The sequence below is a fragment of the Tyto alba genome, unplaced genomic scaffold (genome assembly GCF_018691265.1).
Source record: "Tyto alba isolate M040663 unplaced genomic scaffold, T.alba_DEE_v4.0 Super-Scaffold_1000006, whole genome shotgun sequence".
NCBI lineage: Eukaryota > Metazoa > Chordata > Aves > Strigiformes > Tytonidae > Tyto > Tyto alba.
Window position 1 is genome coordinate 25909831 of NW_024881272.1, and position 19953 is coordinate 25929783.

The window sequence follows — 19953 nt, forward strand, 5'->3', positions numbered from 1 at the left end:
CCACGTTCCCATTGGGCGGCGCGGGGCCGCCCCCGCTCGGGCCGCAAAGGCCCGGGAGCGCCCTCCACGGCGGCCGGCAAGCGGGCGGGGGGAACCGCGGGTTCGAGCCCCGCCCCCGGCGGGTGGGACGAGCGGGGAAGGAGGGGGCCCGGCCGGTGCCTCCCCCCGCGGGTCCCCTCGCCCGCCGGGCTCGGCGGGGACCCTTCTTCCCAGAGAGAACGGTGGCGAGGAAGCGGTGCGGCCTGGCAGCCCGCCTGCCTCCTGCCCGCCCCAAAGCTGCTCCGCAGCTGCCGCGTTAGCCAGCCCCCGCTCGGCTGACCCGGCACCGCAAAACCAGCCCGGTGCGGGATTCCCCGCGCTCACTGCGGTGGAGATCGTGTCCCGGACGTTTTAAAGATGCGGCTTTAAAATGACAGCTCGCTCAGGGGGGGCGGCGGCAGGGAGGGAAGGAGCTGGCGGCTGGGATGCCGGGACGGGAATGGATGGAGAGATGAGGGTGAAACCTTGGGAGGCAGGAAAATGCGATGAAGACCTCGGGGCGGAGGAGGAAGCCCAGAGTATGCCTGTCTTCTTCAGGCTTGCACGCACTAAAAGCCTAAAGACCTGCATGTAAAGGAGCGCTATTCCCCAATGCCGACTTTCCACGCCCTGTGGGATGGTTGTTACACACACCCACTCAGCCAGGCTCTTTTTCTTTCTTTCTTTTTTTCTTTCTTTTTTTCTTCCCTAAAAGCCCCGATCACGCTCGGTCTTTGCAGCTTTCCCGGGTGGCGGTGCACAGGCCGGCAGGGCGGGGAGGGGGGAGGCTGTGAGCAGCCTGACAGCTCTTTCCCTCCCTCCTCATCCTCATCCCCGCCGGCGCCCGCGGCCTTGGGGTGGAAGCGGCCGCCGGCAGCAGGGGAGGAAGGGCGAGCAACAACAACAGCTCGGAGCTCACTTCGCGGGCAAGCGGTGCCGCTCCCCGGGTCCCCGCGGGCTGCTTTCTTCCCAACAAGCCCTGCCGTGATTTGGCAGCCGCTCGGCCTCCCCACCTACCTCTCCGCCCTGCATTGGCTGCGTGTCCCCGGGCGGGGACAGCGGCCTCCGCCCGAGCCAGCCGGGAGCGGCGGGCGGCCGGGCGCTGCCTTCCCCGGGAGGGATGAAGCTCTCCTGGCTGGGCGTCGATGTCTCCCGGGTGCTGCACTTGGCTGCCGTTTTCTGCCTGACCTGCGTGCTGCTGAAGGCCATCCAGCTGTACCACCGGCGGCGGGAGCTGCTCAGGGCGCTGGCCGACTTCCCCGGCCACCCGACCCACTGGCTCTTCGGCCACGTCCACGAGGTAGGGCGAGAGCCGGGTCTGCGCTGCCGTGGGGTGGGGGGGAGGAGGGAGGGTGAGGATCAGTTTCCCCACGTCAGAGGGAATGATGCTGCCGGGAGTCATACCCGTGGTCCAGGAGAATTGCTTCTGCCAGTCCCAAGGGGATGGGAAAGGTGAGCATCCTTTTTTTTTTTTTTTTTTTTTTTTTTCCCTCAGCCGTGCAAACGGCTTTCTCTGCTCGTGATGCCCAGAGAACAGCACGCTCGGGCTGCTGCAGAATGCACGCTGGAAGGAGGTGGTAGCTGGCTTGCAAATAAAGAAAGCAATAATAGAACGTGGCGTGGGCAAGGTGTAACCTGGCACTGGTGCAGTAACCCAGCAGCCGTGCTGCTCCGTGCCGGGGCAGGCTCCGCTGTCACCTCTCGGCTCCAGTTTGCATCAGCTTCGTGACCAGGTGAGCCAGACAGGGCATTGATCATTTTGAGCCGTGTTTAAGCCACAGAATGCCCCAGGTTTAGCATCCGGCACAGGGGCCACAGGTCTTTTTAAGGCCACGACTAATTAAACTTGCATACATAAGCAAGCTTTGTTCTGGGCAGTCATGACATGGATGACTCTTCCCCAAGGTTCGTGCTTGCCCACACAGATCAGCGTGGCTGCCTTGACAAACAGATTTCCACATTTCTTTGGCAGCTTCCTGAGCTTCCATACATGCTAAAGGTTGCTTCAAATCGCCCTGAGCTCTCCTGTGCTCTGCTGATGCCCTGCACCAGCCAAATGTGGCATATTAAATAACTGGCATCCTGAAAAGTAGCTGGGAAATCTGGTGGGGACGTCCCAGGGCTTGACTGTGCCATGGCAGCCCCAGACAGGCAGTCTTTTGGCAACCTAAGCATGAAGATGGGCCAGTTCAGGGATTTGTTGCACTGCCAGTTAGACTTTAAAACTGCAGTTAAATAAAGTATGTTCGCCTGTTTGTCAGTTGTGACTATTTATCCTGGAGTAGGATTTAACCATTCGGGCCAATCACTTGCTCCCATTGTGGTTAGGTTGTTCATAGCTGGACTTTTACCTCAGGCAGTATTTTTTGAAGAGTTCCTGTTTTACAAATTTAGTAATTTGCTGATCAAATGGTGCTGAATTCACCAGAGCCCAACAGTTCACTGAGCCAGTGAGGAAACTGGCAGTGCTGAATACAAAGTTTACACTCACCTCAGAGGAAAACCTTAGAGCTGTATTCGGGAGGAGCACTGACATTTCCTATTCTGTTGATTTAAAGTGATTAATTGCCAGTTTTGAATCAGGTCAGTTTAGTACCTCAAATATATTTGTTACACTTTGAGTGGGTCTCCTGGGAATACATCACTTTGTTTTAAACATTCTTAGGTATTTGCCTCTGCTTATTCAAGTCACTTGGTAGAAATCACATTAATATCAGGGGAGGTTGTGTACAGCTTTTCAGTCTCGCTGCAGCAGCACGACTTAGTTCAAACACAAAGTGCCAGCCCCAAGCTGGCCAAAGCGGCCTCCCATGGCCATGGTTAGTGGGAATCAGAGGAGAGCAGGGTCGCTGCCCCGTGGGTGTTGGGGGCTGTCGGTCCCTCGGCAGCCCTTGGCCGGCATCTGCCCTATGCAGCGGCTGGTGGAGGGGAGCCAAGCCTGGTTCTGACTGAGCACAGCGCAACTTCATGCTCAGATTTCAGCTCCTGTGTTTTCTGTTTTGTGTGCTATCAGTGCATAGTCATTAAAAGCACCTTTAAGAGCCTCTTCCCAGAGGCTTTTAGTGTTGGATCCATTTAAAAACTTGCATTTCCTTAGATCCAAGCAGGGGTTATACTTTTCTTTTCAAGCTCCCAAGGCAGGAAGAAGTAGAAGTGATGGTCTTTCATGCAGAGCCTGGTAGCTGGAGCCCCTGTTAAGAAGCAGGAGCTTTCCATTCCTGTTCCTCCGCAGCCCGCAGAACTTTACACTGTCTGCCCAGGGAGTGCTTGGCACAGCAGGAAGAGGTTACTCACCTTGGGAGTAACCTCTCCTCTCAAATAAACCCATCCCACCCTCTGCCAGCATAGGGATGGTTCTTCATAGCATAAACCCGGGCTGGCACTCCAAAAACAAGGTTGAATGCAAAGGCTTCTAGCATTAGGACTTCTGCCAGCGAGGCTTACTCAGCATCTCCTAATTACTTCCATTTATGCTTTCTGCGATTTTGTGACGGGAGGAAGCACAAGCAGACATATCAAAGGGCTTTTGCGTGTTCAAGTGTCACTCACCTAAAGGCACCAAGCCAAGCCCTGCTTCTTCTGGCATTGTTGAAGGGGTGGGTGCTGGAAGGGCTGTGTCCTTTTACCCCAAAACTTGGTCCTTGCAACCAGAGAAATTTATGGTTCTCTTTAATAAGTCCAAAATCTTGAACTTGAGCAAGAGAAGTTGAACGGTAATTTTCTATCATTAATGATAACTGGATGTAGTTTGTCATTATGCCAAATGCAAGAGACACACGGGAGGTGCTGCAGGAACCCCCCCAGCTCACAAGGAAGGGGGCTCAGCCTCAGTGCACGGAGTGTGGCTGTGCCCCCACACAGCCTGTGCAGTCCCCTGGCAGATGCCCCACGGCTCCTGAGCATCCTCTCTGAGATAAGCCTGATGTGGGTGATTATTTGGGTACAAGCCATCTCATGGATTGAGAAACACTGACCAAACTAAAAGCTGAGCTGAGATAACTCAGCACCAAAGCGACTGAGCAAATATTCACTTGACTCAGTCAATAGAGTGACTCTGTGGCTGATTTCTACACTACTATGTAGATGTAATTGAACTTAAAGCTTCAAGTCAAAGCAGCAGCATCTATGTCAGCCCTACCTCACCAAAATCCTTTCCCCTGCATATTGTGGCAGAATAGTTTCTGTTCAAAGAAAAGAGAATTCTTATATGTTTTTGTTTCTGTGATCTTTTTTTCTCTGCCTGGGACTTTGGATCTTTCCACTGATCTTTCCACTTGTTCTTTGGCTATTGCCTGTTTAATATACAACACCGGCTATAAAAGCAATAAAACTGTGATTACTTTTGAAGAGTGAACCCACCAGTGTCACTAATACAAACACCGGTGCTCACGTAACTCTTCCGTGTGCGGCTTCCAAGGACTGGAGATGAACCTTTCTGGGAGCACCAGCTCTTCATCACTCATTAAATTAAATTCCTAAAAATCAATGAAATCTTAATCTGATGTTATTAACCAGTCTCCCCTGCTCTGTACACTCCGTTGGTGACTTTGGACTCATTCTGTTGAATTTTACCTGGACACTGGCCTTTTCCACCTAAATGGTTGGAGGAAGCTGTGGCCCAGGTTTCCCGGTCAGGAGGCATCATTACACCAGGGCAGACACAGCAGCGATGCTGTTGGCTGCTGTAAAAATGTTGCTGTATTTTCTCACAGCTGCAGGGTGCTAACTGCTCAGCCATGTGCAAGTGAGAACATATTTGCATGTCACAAAATGCAGATGCTGTCTGGGGCAAATCTGAGTCTTCTTTGGGGTGGCTATGGAAAAAGAGCAGAAAATGTATGTACATGATAGGCACCACCACTGTCCCTAAGAACATTCTCCATGGTTAGGGTCAATTGATAAGGAAGAATTATTTTATATGAGGTTTAAATGTAACAAGCATCTCTACTTCTGATACTCTGAAAACCCAGAGGGACAATACCTTATTTGCCATTACCTGGTTTTGTGATACAGAAAGACTTTGAGACTTTTAAGACAGTGGTTTGGAAGATTTTTTTTTTTTTCTCTGAATCTAAGTGTTCTTTCTCCTTTTACTTCCCCACAACTACAGTTTCTCAAGGAGGAAGAGGTGCTGGACAAGGTGGAGATCTGGGCACAGAAATACTTACATGCTCACCCTGTCTGGTTCGGGAGTTTCTTAGCATTCCTGGTTGTCACTGATCCTGACTATGCCAAGGCTCTGTTGGCCAGAGGAGGTGAGAAGATGATGCTTTCAGCTGTGGAGCAATGACCATAGCCCTGCAGATTTCCCATGCCAGCCTAAAAATTCACAGCAAGGGAGGGTTTCACAGAGATGGTGTCTTGCAGAAATCATCTAAAAGCATGGAGAGATACCACTCCTTTGTGCCATGCCTTTGGTGCATCAGGCACAGGGCTGTGAGGGTGACGGGAACCTTCCAAATCTGGCAAATCAAACTTCCTCAAGTGCTCCTTGAAAAGTTATCTTCTCAGTGCCTGACCCCAGCAAGGAGAAGACAGCTGGAAGCTTTTTTCTAAGATCAGAACCCTGGCTCCTACTGTGGAGCTTTATTTTTAGTGCATCCAGAAAGAAAGATGCTAAACAGTGCTGTCTGGGTGGGTTAATAATTTATCCAGACTTTGGACTACCAATACTCTTGTTTATTGCAATCTGGGCATCTGCTTTTATATGTGTTTTTTGTAAATAGGCCAAAGGCCTAAATGTTTTGTTGTGAAATACTGATGAATTCTGCAGGGGTGCCACTGCTTCTGCTTCATACCCAACCAAAAGTGAGAGTCCAGAGGGACCTTTCAGGTGAAAACCAGTGGGTTAATGCTACTGAAACATGTACCATTTTATTTTCTCTTTCTTGATGATTTTTTACAGATCCCAAGGATAACATCAGCTATAAACACCTTGTCCCCTGGATCGGTATGTATTCCTGGGGCTTTGCCTACCAGGAATGATTCTGAAGTTAGTCAAGAACATGCTATAAATAAACAGCATTGTGCTTGTTCCTTGATGCAGTTATAGCTAAAAGCTTCATGAAATTAATACATTTTTTGAAAAAGATATTAAATAATGCCATTTTTTGTGATTCAGAGGCACAAAGTTCAGATATAGTCATATGTACAAATGAGAACCACTTACATGTCCATAGAGAGCAAAGGGTGGTGGTGGGAGAAGCTCAGATTCGGTGGAGGACCAGTGAAAAATGCACCTGCTGATCTGAAGCTCTCAGCTCCAGCAGTGTTGGTTGTTTCTTTATGGAGGCAGTGCTGTGTCATTTTTGTGAGCAGGGCTCTGCTTGGCCCTGGGAACCCTGGAGCTGATGACAACATTTGGAAATACTCTCTTGTAGCAGCTCAGACAGCAGATTTAATCATGCTCCTTGCAGGTGGAGGCTGTGTCCACAGGCAGGTGAAAGCAGCCTGCTTATGTCCAGCAAAATATGCCTTGCCTGTGTTTCCCCAGGGAATGGGTTGCTGATCTTACATGGACCAAAATGGCACCAACATCGAAAACTCCTGACTCCAGGGTTTCATTACGACATCTTGAAACCGTACGTGGCTCTGATGGCAGAGTCTACTAACGTGATGCTGGTAGGACTCATATCTGATGCTCCTCTCTCTGCCCTCTTTTTTTCTCCTGATCCTGACTGTTTAGTAGATAAATGCTGGAGCAGGGTTTTCTTGCAGTGTCCTTACTCACAACCTGGTAATTGTAAGGACAGGCTGTGTCCCGGCAGTCAATCTTTCTGAGCCACCACAAATCCCTGCCCATGAGTTTCCTGCAGGGACTATGTCTCTGGTACTGCTTTGGGCTCTAGGGCTAAGATTAGAGGATTAATGTCACTGCCATCCCCAAACTGTGCATAATCTCAATCCCATCTGCAACTTCTTATAAATTGTTTTTGTAAGTGAATAACTGAAGTAAATAAAGGTTCATAACAAATCCCAAAAATATAAAGATTGGAGCAGAGCTATGCTGTGACCTAAGGTTAAAGAGTATCATTTGCTGTCAACATACCCGTGACTGGATTGCAATCTCTGCCTTGGATAATACACAGTGAAACTGCACTGCTCTTCCATCCATTGGTTCTGGGCACGATGGACACCAGTATGAATTGCAAGTGAGGGGCACCAGTCTTTGTGCATGTGGACCAGCAGGAGTCTGGGTGCTGGACCTATTCCTTCTCCTTTGCCTCCCTCCATCCAAACTCCCCAGCACCTCCACATGGATCCTGGCTCTCCTCCCTCCTTCCAGCCCAGAGAGCAGCCAGGAGCCAGGGGCTGGAGAGCCAGGAGAACTTTTGCAATGCACACAAGTGCCTGGCAGTTTATAATTCCTTGCAGACAATGCAAAGTGCCTATTGTAGGAGCCCATGCCACCAGGTGGCAATCGTTGCATGTGCTAAGGACATATGTCTGTCCACATAATCCCTGTTCCCCAGCCTGGTTTCGTGCTGTGGGAGATCAGACGTGACTGTATTCCTCCACCTCCTCCCCTTCTCAGCTTTTGAGACCACCGGTACCTTACAGCCATGAAGGGACAGAGGATTCAACATCATTTCATGTCTGCTGGGCAAGAGAGATACTGTTTATATTTTCTGTAAAGATCCCCTATAGGAAGAGTTGAGCAAGAGCTCCTATATTATATGCTGGAAAAGCACAGCAGCAGAGAGATCATGAGATGGAGGAAAAGCCTTGATCAGAAGTTTGCATCTTAGGCACCAAACTCATATGTACTTGAGAACAGACTCGGTGAAGTCCAATGCTGACATATGCTGCTCTTGTGCAGGAGAGACACTGCACTGTAAGAAAGACTTGGATAACATGCCCCATCACCCAGCTATGCACCCATCCTGGGCTTCTCCAGGGTGCCTTTGCCCCAGGGTAAGATGTACCAGGGCTCACGGATGCCAGGATTCAAGAGTAGCAGCTGCCTGAGGCAAATCTTGTATTAACCATCCTGCTCTTGGCTTCCCTTCTCTGAGATTTTGACAGCAACTAAGAGATCCTCTGCTTTTTTTCCATTTCTCTGGGACGTATCCCTAGCTGAGCAGTCATTCAATCAGGGAATGATGCTAAATCACGCAGAACTGTCCCTTCCCTTCTCATTTCTTTCTCCTTTGTGCTCTAGGATAAATGGGAGCAGTTGATCACAGACGGGAAACCGGTGGAGCTCTTTGAGCACATCAGCTTGATGACTCTTGATAACATAATGAAATGTGCCTTCAGTTGTCACAGCAACTGCCAGACCAACAGGTCAGTGCTGGCTGCCCCCAGACCCTGGCAGAAAGTTTGCAGCTCAGAAGGGAAATGGGCAAATCGCTTGTTGCGATGCTCCCAAATTTACAAACTTCCACCATTCCCCTCTGCCCAGGAGAAACACCTACATCCAGGCTGTCTACAACCTGTGCCACATGGTGCACCAGCGCCTCCGCATCTTCCCCTACCACAATGACATCATTTACTGGCTCAGTCCCCACGGATATCAGTTCAGGAAGGTCTGCCAGCTCGCTCACGACCACACAGGTATTCCCTGCCTTCATCCTCTCACAAAGCTTTCATGCAGAGTGCGTGATGGCTGACCAGAGGCACTCGAGTTACCCCCTTGCCCATGCAGCGATCCTGCCCGGAGGCTCGGAGCTGCAATCCAAGCAGAGCATCAGCTTGCAGCAGTGGTCTGATCTAGGCATGAAGCAAGGGGGTCTCACAGATCCTGTGTTACTAAACTGGACCAACGGAGGAATTCCCCTCTGGGAAGACTCCTGTTAAAGGACCAGAGGCTGGTCAGACAAGGGATGGGTGCTGTAGACAACACCGATACAAGGAATGATTTTCCTTTCCAGTGATTTTAATGCAGGAGGGGTGGATAAAATAGACAGAGGAGTCTGTGGTGGACAAAGAAGTTTACAGAAAAGGATGACAACGTGCATGGCATTTGTTGCTGTGCTGCTGAAAAGGGCAAACTGCCTGGGATGCAGAAGCACACATCAAATGCATCATAGACTGAGCAGTGGTCACCCCCCTGGGTGAGCTTTGCATTCACAGGGTGATATTGCAGCTCAGCATCTGCCTCTGCTGAACCTTCAACTCTTTCTTCCCCAGATAAGGTAATACAGGAGCGAAAGGAGTCCCTTAAAGATGAACAGGAATTTGAAAAGATCCAGAAGAAGAGACATTTGGACTTCTTGGACATTCTGCTGTGTGCCAAAGTAAGTGGCGAGGAGCGGGTGTGCAGCAGGGCAGCAGGGTGCAAAAGCCAGTCAGTCTTTGCAGGGGTGCCACAAACTACCAGAGACCCTTAGGACTGCACAAGCCATTATAATAAATTAGCCCAGTCCTGCCCAGTTGAGGAGAAGCCAAGGTGATACAATTTTCCATCAAATGTTGGTAGCATCTGCTGGGGAATACAACATGCAGAGGGATTTCACAGTCCTGATAGCTTAATATGGGGGGGGTAACAGGATTTATAAGTGAAGGAAAAGGGGCCCTGAAGTCAGTCTAAACAGAGATTGATTTTGTTTATATGTATCCCAGGGTCATCACCACTCTACTTTGCAATAGCTGAAAGAATATAACGGTTCCTCCTGGTATATTATATTATATATGTATGGGCCACTATGATATATACATCATCTATATTATCTGTATTATCTATATTATATATGTTATTTATATTATAATATTGGGTTTTTTATACATGGGCCATTGAAACTGTCTCTGGACTGTTAGGATGAGAACGGAGCTGGACTGTCCGATGAGGACCTGCGTGCTGAGGTGGACACGTTCATGTTTGAGGGCCACGATACGACAGCCAGCGGGATCTCCTGGCTCTTGTACTGCCTGGCATCACACCCCGAGCATCAGGCACGGTGCCGGGAGGAAATCCAGGGGATCCTGGGACACCGGGAGACACTTCAGTGGTAAGGCTGCACATCTCCTCACCTGGTAACTTTTTTCCCATCGCTGCCATTTCTAAGTGAGCAATGTCTTCAGGGTTTGAAAGCTGGGGTGCTAAAGGTTGCTGCATGCACAGGGACTTCATAGGATGGAGCAGATATGGCATCCTTCAGCTAAATCTACTTCTCTGCCCTTCAGAGCTTCAGGGCTCATATTACCAGGGCAGACACAGGACAAACCAGCCCAGACCAGGAGGGACATGCTGGATGCCATGCCAAGACCTGGGCCACCAATGTTGCTCTTTCCTCTGTCCTGCTTTCTTGCCACAGGGCGTTGTAGTCGTGGCTTTTCACCTTTCACCGTCACTGTCCACTTGAGCATGTTTAGATGTCATTAAGATTGTTCAGAGGTGTCCTGGGGTCCACAGCTTGCAGCAGCCTTTGGTTGGACATTGCGGGTCCCTCCGTACACCCCATCTGTTGCAAGGGGGGGTCTGCCCAGGGGGCTGATGGCTGTGGGGCAAGTGGTCCCCCAGCACAGGGCAGTGGGGGGAGCCTGGGGCTCAGCCTGCCTCTGTCCCGGCAGGGAGGACCTGGGCAAGATGACTTACAGCACCATGTGCATCAGGGAGAGCCTTCGCCTTTACCCACCAGTGCCCGGCGTATCCCGGCAGCTCAGCAAACCCATCACCTTCCCCGATGGACGCACCTTGCCAGAAGGTCTGTAAATCCTATTCCCACTTCACAAAACTGTGTTCTCAGACATCAGCCGCATCCTCGCTGCCTGCCACAGAACAGAGGTGACAGCCCTGCCTCTGTGACCTGCTCCTTGCCAGCACAGATGTTCACGTAGGATTGTGCAGATGTTGGTGTCCCGTTGATAGACTGATGTCTGGACTGTACAGCAGCATCCCCATGACATCCTTCCTGCCACCATCGCTGTGGGGCAGCCATGCCATTGCCAAAAGCCCCTTCTCTTCCTGGCCAAGCACAAGTTCATGGTTCACCCATTTTGGCAAACTGGAGACACAGGGGGACAGGGACTGGTCCCATCCCAACTTGTGGCATGCAAATTGCCCTGTGCTGCTGCTTTCCTTCTCTGGTTTGGCACAGAAGCAGGTAATGTTGTTGGGGGGACCTTGAGCCTACGGTGCCGGTGCCTTCCTTATTTCCACTGTTTGGCTGCTTACAACTAAACAAGTGGAAAATGTTTAGGTTTCTCTGAAACCAGTGACAAAACCCTCATGGGTTTCCAGTTGACAGAGAAGACCATGGTGCTTTAAACAGACCTTTGTGTGAACACACAACAAGCTTTCCTTTAGTTTCTTTGTCACTGACCCCTGTTCTCCTTGACTGCTTTACAGGCAGCATCGCTGCGATAAGCATTTATCTCATTCACAGAAACCCTGCAGTATGGAAAGACCCTTTGGTGAGTTCTTTTGCCCTTCTAGTAATTTTTCCCCTTTATGCTGTGTCTCTTCCAATGTCCCCCTCACCTGTTAGCAGGGGAGCAGAGCCCTGCCCTTGCTCCTGAACATCTTTGCCTATGGGAATCACACTGAGAAGCGACCGCTCTGCATTAGTCTCAACTAGCTGCAGCACAGGGTGGTCAGACAGCAGCGTTACGGCTGGGTGCTGCCCAAACAGTCAGACAAAGTGCTTTGAAGAGCTTGTATTAACCAGCAAAAAAATTATTTTTTGCTCTGTCTCCACACAGAAAATTGAACCCTGGCTCCCTGGTTTTCAGCATATCTATGTCTGGTTTATCTTGGCAACACCATTGCCAGGCTCAGTGGAAAGCAAGGGAGTCTGATGTATGAGTTTCAGTCCATCTCAGAATTAATCTCTCTCCAATGCAATTGTTCAGAAATTATGGCGTGTCACATTTCTGAAGGTAGGGGTTAGTACTGTGTTCCTTAAATAATCACTTTTTCTTGCTGTGTATTCTTCATTTCCAGGTGTTTGACCCTTTGCGGTTTTCACCGGAGAACATCTCTGGCAGACACTCTCACGCCTTTCTGCCTTTTTCTGCTGGAATGAGGTAAAGTGTATTGAACGCTGAAGGATTAGTTCACAGAGAAAACATGCATCCCTGGAAACTGGGAGCCTGAAAAGTGTGTGCTGCTGTTACAACTGCTGTCAGGGAAGCACTGACAGAGTGCTTTCAGAGACCACCACCTGAAGTCCTGGCCCTGCAGCGTTAAACAGTTCACAAACATGTAACAAGTGTTTGTGCTGCAGAGGGCTTCTGATACCAGCAGGCAAAATGGGAAGGAAACATTGCTGGCCTCCTCCTGGGGACAGGGAACTGGGTCCTAAAACTGTGGACTACCTTGCTGGCATCATGCAAGGAGCCTGCAGCATCCCGGGCTTACCTGCTCTCCTCGCCTCCTTGATGGAGAGACCCCATCCCACACACCCCCCCACTTTGATTCCCCCTTCTCCCCCACCCCCAGTTCTGCCCTTCACCCTCTGCTCACCCCACCAAGGCAAAAATGTTGCAGACCCTCCTGCTTGGAGACTCACCACCTCTGCTCTGCTGGCGTCTCCTTTGGCTTCCTTCTCTCGCCTCCCTCCCAGTGCTCATTGAACACACATTCAGGAGCTCCCAATGCTCCCCCAGGTTCCCTTTGCTCAGCCCATCCCCCTGCTTTTGCTACCCAAAACACTGCCTGGGGTCCCCCAGAGCTGCAGAGGGGAAGGGCTGTGTGCTGGTGTGAGGGAGCTGGGAGCTGGATGCGGGGGTTTGTTGAGCCCAGCACAGAGATGGAGTGGCTGAGTTGCTCTGTTTTACCCCAGGAACTGCATCGGGCAGCAGTTCGCCATGAACGAGATGAAGGTGGCACTGGCCTTGACTCTGCTCCGCTTTGAGCTCTCGCCTGACCCTGCCAAGCCTCCCTGCAAAATACCTCAGATCATCCTTCGCTCCAAGAATGGGATTCACCTGTATCTAAAAAAAATCCACTGATGCTGGAAAACATCCTGCCTTCGCCAGATGGAGGGACCAAGCAGATGACAGAACAATGTTTCTCTGGGGAAAAAGGTGCAGGGCAGGATTTGAGGATAAGAATTCCTGATTTCTGTGCTTCTTCCACTAACTGAAAGCCCTTTTTGGCCTGGGCCTGGGTAGTCTAGACAGCACTGCACAGACCCACTGCCATCTGCTCCGTGAGCACCGATCTCAGAGCAGCCAGGCATGGCCATGCCTATTTGCTGACTGTCCCCTTGCTCTGCCGTAAGGGCTGGCCTGGCCTGGGAACACCTGCAGGTCCCACCAGCTTCCTTCTTACTAAATCCTGCCTTTGCACACAAGTTCTGGCCGAGACCGTGACCATTGCCAGTCCTGTTCTGTTATCATCACCTTCCTCAGTGCCTAGAGGTCAGCCCTCCTCTCCCGCAGCAGGGTCAGCCCGTGGCAGACCTCTGTCTTTCTTCTCACACTCAGTGTGTCTCTGTTTAGTTGTAAGCACTGATTCCAGTTTGGGCTCTGAAATTCTGCCTAAACTGCAAAATATTCTGTAATTTTTGTGTCAGTAAACCAATAATTATTCCTGTAACAGCAGCTGTGTCAGTTTTTATTGCTGATGCTTTCCCACTTCATCACAAATACAGTGTAAAACCCCTTTAGAAATGGGAGATGGAGAGGAAACCCATGAGCAGCAAGAGACAACCCTGGGGGTGTCTGGCCAGACCCCTGTCTGCAGGTCTCCAGTTGCAGCCAACGCAGCATATCCTTCCATGGGCAACCCCTTAACGGGCGTCCAATGTGCAATCTTCATTTAAAGCTGCAAGAGAGGAGTTATTATCGCTAGAAAGGGGGTTTTTGCCTTTTTTTTTAATTATTATTATTTTCCTAAACTGATAGTTGTAAGAGTTGTGTGCCTGGGGCACACTGGAGGACACTAGCGAGCTGTCCTCTGCCTCTGCAGGAATCATTATCGGGGTAGAAAGTGTTAAGCTGGGAAATCCCAAATGCTGCTGTTGCAGTTAGTGTTGCGGTGATGTCGACTGCAGTCCTGACATCATGAGCAGGTTGCTGTGTGGTAAGACAGCTCTCATCTGCAGAGATAGGGCAGATAGCAGTGGGGGAAACAGCAGGACCATTTTGTGGGATATACTGTGATAGACTATCAACACCATGAGCCCAGTCACTGGCGAGTCCCATTAATGGAAGGTTATATCAGACATAAGGTTTTGCCCAATTTTAATTTTAAGTACAGAAAAGGTGCCCACAATAAATAACAGCAATAATACAAATATCTCCTGTCATCTCTTACTCTGATCATATTACCAACTCACTGCAAACCACACCAAAAGCGTCCTCAGAACAGCTGTACTTGAGAAGCTGCAAAAACCAGGCCAGTATATTGTGCAAACAGGGTCGCCCGTGCACCTACTCTGCCACATCACCCGTACCTCCTCTAACCACATCTGTATCCATAGTTACCTCAGAGCCCTCCACAAACCCTTCTTGCGACCACTCCACTTACCTCTGTGCCAGCACATCCAGCTGCCATTGATAACACCTGCCAGCCGTGGGGTGCTCGCTTAGAAGGCACATCCATCAGCCAGCTTCACTTCTGATCTCCATACCTCACGGTGCTCCAGGCACCCAAGCCACAAATTAATTCCTCCTCCAACCAAAACCTCCAGGCTTCCCTGAAGCAATTGCTATGATTCAGTAATATCCCATTTCAGAAGAAATGGTAGAAGAAAGAAATCTCCTACACACATGGGTAAGACAAAGGACACAGCTGCACCACCCAGCTTCACCCTGAATTCAGTTACAACTTTGTTAAGCCTGGGTACACAAAAAATAGCAAAAGATTCCCACCCTGCCATGGTTTTGCATCCATAGCTTGCAAGGAGCAAAAGCTGGGTCACTCCATATCCCGGAATAAGTTAAAGGAAAGCAGTGATTTATCTCTTCCTGCTGAGGCTCTGGTGTGGGAGGAAAGAAGTAAATGCACCTGGCTTAAAGTTGCTCAGTCACAGCCTCTAGTGATATGGCAAGTAAAAGTTGATAAAAGCCAGTTTCTTCAGTTACGTTCAATCATATTTCGAGGTCACTTGGTAAAAGTTTATTGGGTAAAAGCTGCAAACTCACCTCACTTCTTCAGTTATGCTCAATCATATTTCAAGGTCTCTGGGTAAAAGTTCACTGGGTAAAAGTTGCAAACTCACCTCTCCTCGATTACTAAACTAGGGCTGTTCCAGCTACAGTGGCTGAGGAGATAAATACTGGGGTGATGCCAATATTCCCATGGAAACCCACAGTCGTTCTCATACATTGAACAGACCCAGCACGGTGGAGTTCAGCACAGCAGAGCCATGCAGAAACCCATCACAGCGACAGCAGGAGTGCTGTGCATGAAGCATGAAAGCTCTAGAAGGCACGAAAGCACTAGAAGGAATAACATAAAGCAAAGATTGCAAAAATGGCCTATGTCACTGACCAAGGACACAAGTGACAGCAGTAAAACTAGTGCAGGCAGAGGAAAGCTTTTATATCAAGGCAGGTGGCCCCTGTGCCGAGAAGGCCACGGGGCAGATGGCTCACCAGCAGACCTGTGCTCTGATGGTAGGAAGATGGAGCAAGATTGCATCTCCTTGTACTGGCTGTTCCTCTCCCTGCCTTTAGTTGATTGTGACCCTTTAACTTACAATTTCAAGTGAGACCTGAGCTATAGATTGCCACCTGGTGACCTGAGACAGTACAGAATGGTCAGGGAAGACAAGGTGCCAATCAAGTCCCTTTCCTCTCTTCTCCTGTGCTGAGACCTGAAGCAGTCAGTGATCAGACCACCACAGCCAGACACTGAATGAACGGAACTGGCTGCAAATGAAGCTGACCCTGGCTGTGTCCCACCAGGAACTTCTTTGCTCTTTATGCCCATGGGAAATGTACCCATTGGAACTATCTTTTCAGGGCCATGGAAATGCACAGACATCCCACAGGTGGGAACAGAAGCACATTACAAGTGCAATTTAAAATTCACACTTAGAGCTTGCAGAGGACAGAGGATTTAAAGGTAAAGAAAGGCTTAGTGTCACCAGCTATCTGGATTCAGTGCCTAAGTTTGATGTGCAGGGCTGTGCAGTGCGCAAGCCACCTAGGTGAGAGGACAGCCTTTAGCTGTTATCATCACCTTGAGAAAACATCTGGAGAGCATCTGCCAGACCAGGCAGTTCATGCACCCTCAGTGCCAGGAGCCATCGACAGTGCTGGAAGCATCTCCCAGCCTCGTCCCTCCTGCACACACCTTCATGAGTCTGTCCTGCTTATTGAGAGCACCACAGGTGCCTGGAAAGGGTTTGCAGGAAGACCTACTAATTTCTAGGCAAAAGACTTGAAAATCTGTGATATTGAATTGATAATTAAAAAAAATAATTATTTAAAAATAAATACTAATAAGTAAAAAATAATTAAAAAATAAAACTTCCATCAACTTCTCATGGAAGACCATGAATGGAGTTTGGGAAAGTGGGGAGCTCAGGGGCCAGCCTGAGCCATTAGGGTTACCCCACTTCCCTTAGGTGGTCTGGGTGGGTAAGAAGGGATTTCAGAATATGACAGATTATTTTATATGCTATATTGTCTGGCAAAAAAAGCACATGAGAGAACCAAGAATCAGACTTCAGTCTTACCCTATTACTATTTTCTGGGCTCAAAAGCAGAAGGGATTCAAAATGCCATTTCTCTTTTCAAACTTCTTGTTCCTTTGAATACCAAGACTTTCTGGAGGTAAAGTCTCCCAGGATGAAAATTTTTTTCTTAAGAAAAACTCAGAAACTTATTGAACCTCATATTGCAATCTGAATGATGATGCTACTCCCTTCCTTTGTAATGAATTCCACCAAAAGAACTAAAATGAGAAAGATATATTTTCAAAATATATTTAAACTTATGCATAAAGGCAGTCCTTGTCAAATGTCAGCTCAATCATCACACAGTCTTAGCGGTTGCCTTCATTTATATACATAAGGATCAAGACTCCAGAAAGCAAAATGAAAATAAGATTTCTCAGTAAATGTGCTTTTCCATGTGCTTCTTCGTCTCTATTTCCTGCCCTTCAGCAATGTTGGCTTTCTGTCTATGCCAGGAAAACTGAATCCCAGTTCAACTTATTTTCGCTTCCAAGCTAATCCAATTTATTTTGGCCTGAGCCAGCTCTTCTCAAAGAAGCAGGAACGTGAGCACGACGGTATGGCAGTTGCTTTGTGGGGGATGCTCACTGCGGCTGCAGCCGCTGCGCCGGGGCAGCCCGGGCGAACGCCCGCTCATTCCAGCTGCCTCTCCCCTCTTCAGACACGAGGTGCAGCTCTCGAGTTGAAATCAGAGATATCCCTGCAATGGAGAGAGACCGAGTGTGTTCATTAAAATGTAAAGCGTTATAAAACTATGAGACACTGCAAGCTCTGCGGAGGGTGGTATAAGGATACAAAATTATCTTGATAAATTGAAAAAATGCTGAAGTGAATGGGATGTGAGTCTATAAGCACAAGCACAAAGCACAAGAGCAGCCACAGCCACTGCACAAAACCAAGAATGGAAACGACTGATAGGCAGCAATCTCTCCGAAAGGTATTTTGTAGATATAGAGGCTGACAAAGGTAATACAAATCAATAATATCTTGCTGTTGTAATCAAAGCAAACATCATACTTGGATACGTAAATACAAATATTTCTCAAAAATTTTTCACTTGCATCTCCTTTCACTAGATGAAATGAGACAGTGTCCTTCAACCCTGTTTGGAGATTTAAGTATAAAGCCAACTACATTTACTCCCAAATGTACCTTGCCTACATATTCTAAAGTGTAAAATGAGAAATTTTTTAATCAGAATAGCTGAAGTCACTGGAAGCAAATGACATGCATCTCTATATTGGATTCAATTTTCTTTTAAAGATAAGATTTGAAATAAATGCTATCTAAAAAGGAGTGGATGAACCTAGGCATGCAAATGTGAAAGATTAAAGCAAGGACATCTGATGAGGATTACAAGGCCAAAATCATGGTGTAACCACTGAAAGGAAGTAGGTAAAAGGGGATCAAACTAGGGGAACTTGGCATAACAGTCCTCATGAAAACAAATGGCAGCTGCTAAACTGCATTTAGTAGATACACATTACATAGCATAAAGCACTCCCTAAGGTTTCATAAGCCCTGACACAGTCTGCCTGAGGAATCTGTGTTTTCAGAAGTTTTAAAAGCAGGTCACCATTTTTGCTGCATAGTCCAAAAGCCCAAAGAAGACAATGACTGTGATGTAAGGGTACCTCTGGTCTGGCTTTTGGGAGCGGACTGAACAGGGGGTAGAGGAAAGGCTGCAGTGCTGCTTTCCCACCTGGATTGTCCAACACGTCAGTGCTCCTGGCCCTGGGAAGGAAGATCCAGGCTGGTCCTGCCTCCACCCTGTTCAGTCATTGTCCCCTACATGACTTTTAGGATTCAATAAAAATCTGCCTTTTCATATCTGAAGAGAAAAAGGAAAGGTGCTCAGCAGCATTCACATCCTCCTCTCTGCATTGTGCTTGTGGCTTCTTGGCATGGGGAGGGAGTGGAACCCGGTTGTCCCTGCAGTCCCATACCCAAACCCAACATCAGATCTGCACACAAAGCTCTCCTTGGTGCTAACATCGTCTGAGGACAGGAGGTCTTCTAAATAATGCCACACATGGCAGCCCAGCTCCTAATCTTCCCATGCCATGTGGGTCAGCACTTCATGCCAGGCCAGCCAGCCTGCGTCCCACATCCCACACCCCGCATCCTGCATCCTGCATCCTGCATCCTGCATCCTGCATCATCCCACATTCCACATCCTGCATCCCACATCTTCCATGGCTGCTCTGCTTTTGAACTGGAGAGCTGGGCTGAGGCTGCAACAGGGCTTCTGGGGCAACTGTGTCCCAGTGACAGAGTGAGCAAGATATTTCCAGAATGTAATTACTGAGAGTGCCTCCCCCCAGTTACCTTTCCCCTCCTAGATATTAGAGACATGGTAGTAATAAAAAGACCTGGTCACATGGGTTGTATAACTCAGAGCAATAAAGACAGTCAAGGACTAGATGCAGAGAGGTTACCTATTCTTTAATCCGTCCCTACTTTTTGCAGAAAAGGTAATAGCAAAAATGATGAGCTGACCTTGGACTGACAGTTTCAGACCTTCAGACAACTAATTTAACAAGAACCCGTGAGACGGGCTATGTGGGGTGCAACAGGGTAAGTCTTTGTTTCAGTTAAAAAGATCTTGGATTTTTCCTATTGCTACAGCTTGGTCTTTCAATAATGGCAGAGCAAAGACACCACCTATTCATGCAGTTATTCCTTTCCCCACAGAGACTGTCATAATAGCTGTACAGCAACATCCCAGTCATGCAAAGGGTACTTGTCTGTCACATTCTGGTGGTGGCACTTTCTCACGTGCTGCCAAGCACGACGGGAGCAGCGGAACCAGCAGCGAGAGCAGTTTGCTCGCACCGCTGTGGGATGCGGTTCCTGCACAGGACCAACGCCGCTCTCCGAGCTAACCCATTATCAGGTGGTACCAGCAATTTTACACTCGAAGCAGCCTGTAAATTAAGTAAGTATTGCAACATATTTGTAAGACAGCTATACTAAATGCTTCCAGATATAAATTCATCCTCGAGACATGTGTGGTCAGATGGGATCCAGGCAGCTCACATTACTCTGCAACACTTGCTGGGCTCTTGCCGTGATTTCCTCATATATCATGTGTTTGGAAGCTTGAAACGCTATTATTTTTTTTGGCATTACAGCTCCATTTCATCTGTCAGCACTAAGCTCTGCAGGAACACACAGGGACAGATGGTCCTGGACTCTTCTTCCTATCCGAATAAACACAGACACAACCCGGGAAAGCAGCTGCTGCAAGGTCACACTCTGGGGCAAAGTACTGATTTGCCACCTAAATTTCTTGCTCAGTCAACCAGTTCTTCTGCAGTGAATGTCAACAGTATGAGTTAAATCAGTGAGGAAGATCTTC

General features: G+C 48.7%; 1 protein-coding gene across 1 annotated transcript; it reads left to right on the forward strand.

Annotated features, from left to right (window-relative positions):
- The first annotated feature begins 5 nt into the window (after window positions 1-5).
- LOC104366137 (cytochrome P450 4B1-like) lies at window positions 6-13501 on the forward strand. The gene is made up of 12 exons (XM_042784621.1): window positions 6-1318; window positions 5129-5273; window positions 5924-5968; window positions 6512-6639; window positions 8180-8304; window positions 8423-8574; window positions 9151-9257; window positions 9778-9968; window positions 10531-10664; window positions 11309-11373; window positions 11903-11985; window positions 12744-13501. The coding sequence occupies exons 1-12, from the start codon at window positions 1139-1141 to the stop codon at window positions 12910-12912; spliced, it is 1524 nt and encodes a 507-aa protein (XP_042640555.1). The 5' UTR covers window positions 6-1138; the 3' UTR covers window positions 12913-13501.
- Window positions 13502-19953: the final 6452 nt, after the last annotated feature.

What these genes read in the sequence shown, in the direction of transcription:
- LOC104366137 (XM_042784621.1), top strand. Translation starts at nt 1,139, where the DNA reads ATGAAGCTCTCCTGGCTGGGCGTCGATGTCTCCCGGGTGCTGCACTTG. An exon ending in AGTCTACTAACGTGATGCTG is followed by an intron (nt 6,640 to 8,179) that starts GTAGGACTCATA and finishes TTTGTGCTCTAG; the next exon opens with GATAAATGGGAGCAGTTGAT. An exon ending in CAGTATGGAAAGACCCTTTG is followed by an intron (nt 11,374 to 11,902) that starts GTGAGTTCTTTT and finishes CTTCATTTCCAG; the next exon opens with GTGTTTGACCCTTTGCGGTT.